We start from the raw sequence: 6858 nt of genomic DNA, 5'->3' as shown, positions 1-6858 counted from the left end.
ATTTAACACTGCATTTTGTTTTCTACTTTTCAGCACAAATCCATTTTTATTTCATAATTAATGCTGAAATTACATGACTTCATAAGTTTGGTTTAGACACGTACCGAGTACTCGGTAACTACTCGGTACTCGGCCTACTCGGCCAATTTGCCGAGTACTCGGTACTCGGCCAAATTCTGATCAGGTACTCGGCCAATACCAAGTAGTTGCAAAAAATTGAATATTGTCCAAGACAGATACTAAAATTTATAAAAAAAGAGCAAGCATTATATTCTGCAATCATTTACAATTAAAATTTATAAGTCAAATTTAAATATTGAGAATAATGAAGTTTGTAATGCTTCAATGGAATAAATCTTTATTTTAATGTCGGCAAAGTTAATAAAACTTATTTATTAAAAATTACTCAAAAAATGTAAGTATAGAAAATATGGAATTTTTATATTAAAAATGGATTTTTGCTGCAAACAAAAATTAGTTATAAAAATGTGAAAATACCTTTGCTTAAAAAATAAAACAACCTTAAAAGTACAGTGCAGGAACTCTGCAGACACGTGTTTTGGCATTACAAGGAATTCCTTTTTCAATGCACAAAATGGGGGCTCGTAGATTTAAAGGCATCCGACAAAAGTCGTATTTTTTTGTTGAATGTCTTTACATTCTTTAGCTCACATGTTATGCACTGAAAAAGACGTTCCTTGTAACGGGGGGGGGGGGGGGGGGGGGGGGGCCAGAAACATGTGTCTGGAGTGTTCCTGCACATTTGTTTTATCTGCTTTTAAAAATTATTTATGTTTGGCAGATTAGAACTATAATTGATTGGTATACAGTGAAACCCCTCCTAACGGACACCCCTCAAAGGCGGACACCACTCTTATGCGGACAATTTTTAATTCCCCAGTTCCAATGCAAATAACATTCTTAAACCCCTGTCCTGCGGTCATCGCTCTATTGCGAACAAAAAAAATTGTCCTGTTAGTGTCCACATTAGAGGGATTTTACTGTAATTTGCCTTAATTCCAACTTGATTAATCATACCTTTTATTTATTTTTAATTTTAAAAATAATTTTTTTGTAAAATTTTAGACAAACAAAACTGTTTATGTAATGCGTAATTAAATTTCAGCAGGAATTTAGTTTTAAAAACTATTATATGGACAAGGAGGTCTATACTACTATTCCATTAAGTTCAAAATTCATCACATGTGTGTCGGTGGTTCTTCTTAAAACATAATTGGTACTTGGAACTCGGCCGAGTAGTGAAAGGCCAAGTACTCGGTAACTCGGTACTCGGCCGAGTAATAAAAAGCCGAGTACTCGGTACTCGGCCAAAGTGCTACTCGGTACATCTCTAATATATAGAGATTTTTTCGATATATAGAAACAACTTTTCTATGTAATGAACATAGAAATTTGCTGGGATTTCGATACATAGAAAATTTCGATATGTGGAAGTTCGATATATGGAGGTCCGACTGTAGTTATTGCTCACCGTATGTAATATAGAATTGAAAAAATGTTTTTCCCCGTACATTTTGTAATTAGAGTTGTAATATTCTGTTGTAAAAAAGTTTTTGCTCACTGTGCACTTCAAAATTATGAAACACAAAGATAATATAAATATGTGATTGTAAAATAGTTATTGCTCACCGTAGAATGACTGTTATGGCTCACCGTATGTGATGCAGTACTATTTATAAATTATTGCTTACTGTGCATTTCATAACTTATAGACGCAGTGAAAGGTTTTTTTTTTTGTAAATTACATAATGCATCATTCAAAAAATGAAGATCTTTTTCACAGGAGGTGAAAAACATCTCGGCTCTTTTATGTAAATGCAACTTCTATCCAAAACCAATGTATGTATGACGTTTTTTATATCTCACCATGCATTTATCAATTTTTTAGAAGTATTTAACAGTTTATTTGTAAATTGCACAATGCAGCATTGATGTCTCTCAAGTTTCTGTAAAAATGTAAAATTTTCTTTAAAAACGAAGTTCTATTTTCACAAAGAGTATGAAGCTTCTCAATGGCGGGAAGCACCATGGTCTTACATGTAAATACTAACATTATCCCTAAGTAATCCTTCTATATTGTTTATTATTGTTCACCATGCATTTCATAATTTATACAAGTAACTCATGATGTATTTGTTAATGATACAATGCATGATTAATAATCAAAAATTATTGTAAAAATGTGAAGTTTACTTTAAAACTGTTAGAGAAAAGCATTTCTCTCTCTCTCTCAGCTCTTACATGTAAATGCAATTCCTATCCATAATAATTGAGTATATAATGTTTTTAATTGTTAACTATGTATTGATTAATTTATAGGAGTAATTTAATAGTTTGCTTGTCAATTTAACATTACGGTATTAATTTTTCATATTGTAAGCAAATATAGTCTCGTTATGGAGAACTTATTATCAAGTGAAATGAATAAATATCCTACTGCTGTTATAGTTGTAGTTATTTTTGCCCCTAATTCCTTCGTTTTGTATTTAAACTGAACTTTTAAATATTTTTTAAGAGGGTTATTTGATATTTAAATTGTTTAGTTTAATATTTTTTTAGAGTTTGTTTTCCATTTTGATACATTTTGTATTCTTGTTACACAGAATGTTTTGAATAAAAATTAAGAATTAAATTTTAAATTTCATCACCACTAATTTCAGCAAAATTTGACAAGCAGATACGCGTTTTATTTATTTACGCGAGGGAGCAAAGCTTAGGATTCCGGGGGGGGGCATTCCCTCGACCCGATTGAACATTACTAAAATCTAGCAAGCCTGTGCATGGCCGAGTGAATCATACTAAAGATTTGGAAATCTTATCAATAGTTATGTAGCGATAAATGATTAATATGTTCACTGAAATATGTTGAATTCAAATCCGTATTTCTTGTTACTTTTCGGCAAAAAGGTTTTTATATTAGTGGTATTTCGAAAGAAAAAATATTTTTGCAGTGAAACACACAAGTGTTCTAAAAATGTATTCATGCAACGATTTATGCTTGATGAGAACCTAATTTCTTCCATAGCTGTTTGTGCAAGATGTTGCTTTCGCTTTTTTTTTTTTTTTCAAATTTGAAGAGTAAAATATAAATAATAAAATTTACGAAACTCGTTATGAACTTTCCTTTCACAGTTTGAAAACATATCCACATAAAATATAACGTTTAAAAAATGTTCCGAGAATAGTCGGATGTTGAATGTTCTATCGAGCAATTTAGGCAAGTAATTTTTGGGTAATTTAGATACAACCCTTCATTTATTATCCTTACTATGATAATAAAAGTAAAACTTACTTTCAAAAATCGATGAAAACTCTTCCAATTTCCAATCTGCTAGTTTTTTCATGACGAGGATCAGCCATCTCGATCGCTCCGCAAGACAGCACGAAAACAGCGCCGAAAGCGTATGAACATTGTCGACACTTGTTCACGCTCTTGAGCGACGCGTAGCATGCGCAATAAGAAAAGAGTTCGAAGCTCGCGAGTTTTATTCTTGGAAGTCACGCTTATTATATTTCCTATTTATACATGAATATTTATTAAACCATGTTCTTGAAACGTTAGCTGCAGTATTAAATGATTGTATGCATCTTTATTCATGAATTAGTGTTTGATAATGTGTTGTATTCTTATATGATGACTTGGGTATGTTCGTATATGATGACTCGTATTTCTCGTATGTTTGTATTTGATGCCACATTTACTCATTTTTGAATCAATTGTATTCAAAAAAAAATGAATACATTCAGAGTTTCATTTTTGAATACATTTTTTTTTAACAGTGAAAGATTTTAATTCTGCTTTTCACCTTTGTTTGTGTTTTTAAAATGGTGAATCTTGTTCATCATATGGTTGCACATACAGAGCAACCGCACTCAATCAAAGTTTAAAAATTTTTAGATGAGCAATTTAAAAAAAAAACTTTATTCATGCTTGTGTTACTGTTTACAAAAATGAATAATTTTGCATTTGATAAAAATATATTTCAAACTATTATCGAACTCTATGATAACAGATGCGTTGTGAAATATGTGCAATTAACTTTTTATTGGTAATGTGATTTAGTAAATCTGTCCGAAGTTTACTAAAAGCACCACAGTATTCTTGTTGGATACAACATATAGCAGTAATAAATAGTGCAAATAAATTTGTTTCATGTTATTAAAATTAGAGGATCATATTACAGACTTTTTGTTTTGTTAAAAATAAATGTGACATTGTCAATAAAAAATGATGTAAAAAAGTTTTATTTATTTTTTCTTATGAAGCAGGGTTGAGTGATTTAAATCAGTTGATTTAAAAAAAAATCATTGATTCACAAAAATCATGATTTTAAAGATAAAATTTTTAAAAGTTCAAAAGGCTGAGTGATGGACATGAAGTTCAGAGTATTTTTATTAGAAAAACAATGAACAAACAAGTATTAATTATAAGTAATCTTACTAAAAGAAACAAAAAAATCATATTGTTATTAAATAAATTTAATTGAAACCGAAGAAAAATATAAAAAAATCATAGTAGCAATTAACATTAAAAAAGAAAGAACTTGCAAAGTACATATATATGAAACAAGATTATCTTTCAATGAAATTAAAAATAATAATTAAATTGGATATATGGTAGTACCTATTAAGAGTTACGCTTAGAGTGGTTCAAAAAAACTCTTTTCAGCTAGACCACAGGACACACCTTTTTTTTTTTTTAATTTTATTTAAGACTTACTAATACTATTATGCTGTAAAAGTTTTAGTTTCTTACTCAAATTTTAAGAGGGTGCTCAATTTAACATTAGTCGTAGCATGGAAAATGTCACAAATTTGGAAGGAAACATATAATTTCCCCAGCTAGGTTTTCGTAAATAATTTTTTTTGCAATGTATATGCATCTTACTTTTGTATATTATAATATGTATCATTGTTTTTTCAGTTCAATGTAATTTTTAACGCCCCTCCCCATACTTACGATGTTTGGGGGAGGGAGTTGAGCACCCTCTTTCAGTTGAAATAAGAAGTCAAAATTCTTCCGGTACATTACTATCCACAAGTCTAAAAATACTGAGGGGTGTCCTGTTATCTAGGAGAAACTTTTTTTTTACATGTATTTTTGAACCACCTTAGTTAAGCTATTTACTTATTCACTAAAAAATAAACATACAATCCTCCTCAACTTACAGTAAGTCAAAACAGTGAAAAAAAAAAAAAAAAAAGGCATGCGTTTTATAAGATAAGAATTCTAAAAAAGTCTTCTTTTCAGTCCTTGATGAGTTTTCTTAAAATATTTAAAATACGAGGTAGGGTCAAAAAGTTCCCGGAATTGGTTAATACAATTTAATTGAAAATATATATTACATTCTTACATTATTTTCCTTCAAAATACTCGCCTCCTGCATCCACACACTTATTCCAGCGTTCGTACAATTGTTGGAAACACTCCTGAAAGCCGGTTTTTGGAAGTTCTTTCAGCTGCTTCGTCGCATTTTCAATCACCTCCGATGAATTAGCAAAACGACGTCCCTTCAATGCTAATTTCAGCCTTGGAAACAGGTAAAAATCTGGTGGTGCAAGATCGGGAGAATATGGTGGGTGTTCCAGAGTGGTAACATTGTTCTTAGCTAAGTACTGTTTCACCAATAGAGAGCGATGTGAAGGGGCATTGTCATGCAACAAAAACCAATCATTTTCTGCCCATTTTTCAGGTCTTTTTCGTCGAATTGAATCTCGTAACCGTTTTAAGATCTCTCTGTACATTTCTTTATTTACTGTTCTCCCTTCAGGAATAAATTCATAATGAATCAAGCCACGGTATTCAAAAAATACCTCCAACATTACTTTACCCCGGCTTCTGTCCAAGCGAAATTTTTGTTTTCTGGGTGAACTTTTTGACTTCTATTCAGCAGACTGCCGTTTCGTCTGAGAGTCGTAAAGAAAGCACCAAGTTTCATCACCTGTTATAATTTTGCGCAGGAAGCTGTCGTCTGCATCAGCCATTCCAATCAAGTCCCTGGACATGGTCACTCTCATTTCCTTTTGCTCAGGGGATAACATTTTCGGAACCATGTGTAAGCAAACACGATGCATGTTCAAGTCATTATGAAGAATGCTGTGAACACTCCCAAGTGAAATACCAAGTTCGGAGGCAATAGTATCGATGTTTGTTCGCCTGTCCGCACGCACTAGTTTTCGAACGCGCTCAATATTGTCATCTGTAGTGGAAGTGGAAGGCCGCCCAGTCCGAACATTATCTTCAATTGTTGTGCGACCGCCAAGGAAACGCTTGTGCCACTCGTAAACTGCCGATTTCTTCATCGCAGAGTTTCCGTATGCTTTTCTCAGCATCTCAAGAGTCTCTGAGGGTGATTTCTCCAGCAACACACAGAATTTAATATTGCCACGTTGCTCTAATAACGACATTACACAATTCGACGAAAAATAAATCAGAGACTACAATATTAATACACCGCAAGCCCAAGAGTAACAACATCTGCCTGTTGAACCTCATATGACCTTCACTAGCAGTGATGCCAACCTCCCAGACACGAATTTCCCTTCCAGCGAACAAATACTTGACTGTAAGCGACTATTCCGGGAACTTTTTGACCCTACTACGTACAAGAAGCATATCCTTTCCTTTTTTTCTTCGTGCATTTTATTTCAGGTGTTATTTTTCAAAAAAAAAAAAAAAAGGGGGGGGGGCATAATTCAATGTTCTACGCGATTTTTATTCTTTCTCAGTTTATGTAATTCCATACTATTTCCTTTTTTTTCTTAGAAAAAAGAAAGGTGTTATTTATTTTGACTGTTAAAACATGTCTGGGAAATACACCCATATGGATATGGGAC

General features: G+C 32.3%; 1 protein-coding gene across 1 annotated transcript; it reads right to left on the bottom strand.

Annotated features, from left to right (window-relative positions):
* Positions 1–5904: 5904 nt before the first annotated feature.
* LOC129218943 (protein GVQW3-like) lies at positions 5905–6429 on the bottom strand. Its single transcript, XM_054853262.1, has one exon. The coding sequence runs from the start codon at positions 6427–6429 to the stop codon at positions 5905–5907; it is 525 nt and encodes a 174-aa protein (XP_054709237.1).
* Positions 6430–6858: the final 429 nt, after the last annotated feature.

This window comes from Uloborus diversus, chromosome 3 (genome assembly GCF_026930045.1).
Source record: "Uloborus diversus isolate 005 chromosome 3, Udiv.v.3.1, whole genome shotgun sequence".
Classification (NCBI taxonomy): Eukaryota; Metazoa; Arthropoda; class Arachnida; order Araneae; family Uloboridae; genus Uloborus; species Uloborus diversus.
Note: the sequence above shows the minus strand (reverse complement) of the source record. Positions and strands in the feature narration are given on the sequence as shown.

Bases quoted from the DNA above. Each gene is read 5' to 3' on its own strand.
- LOC129218943 (XM_054853262.1), bottom strand. From the start codon at position 6,429: ATGTCGTTATTAGAGCAACGTGGCAATATTAAATTCTGTGTGTTGCTG.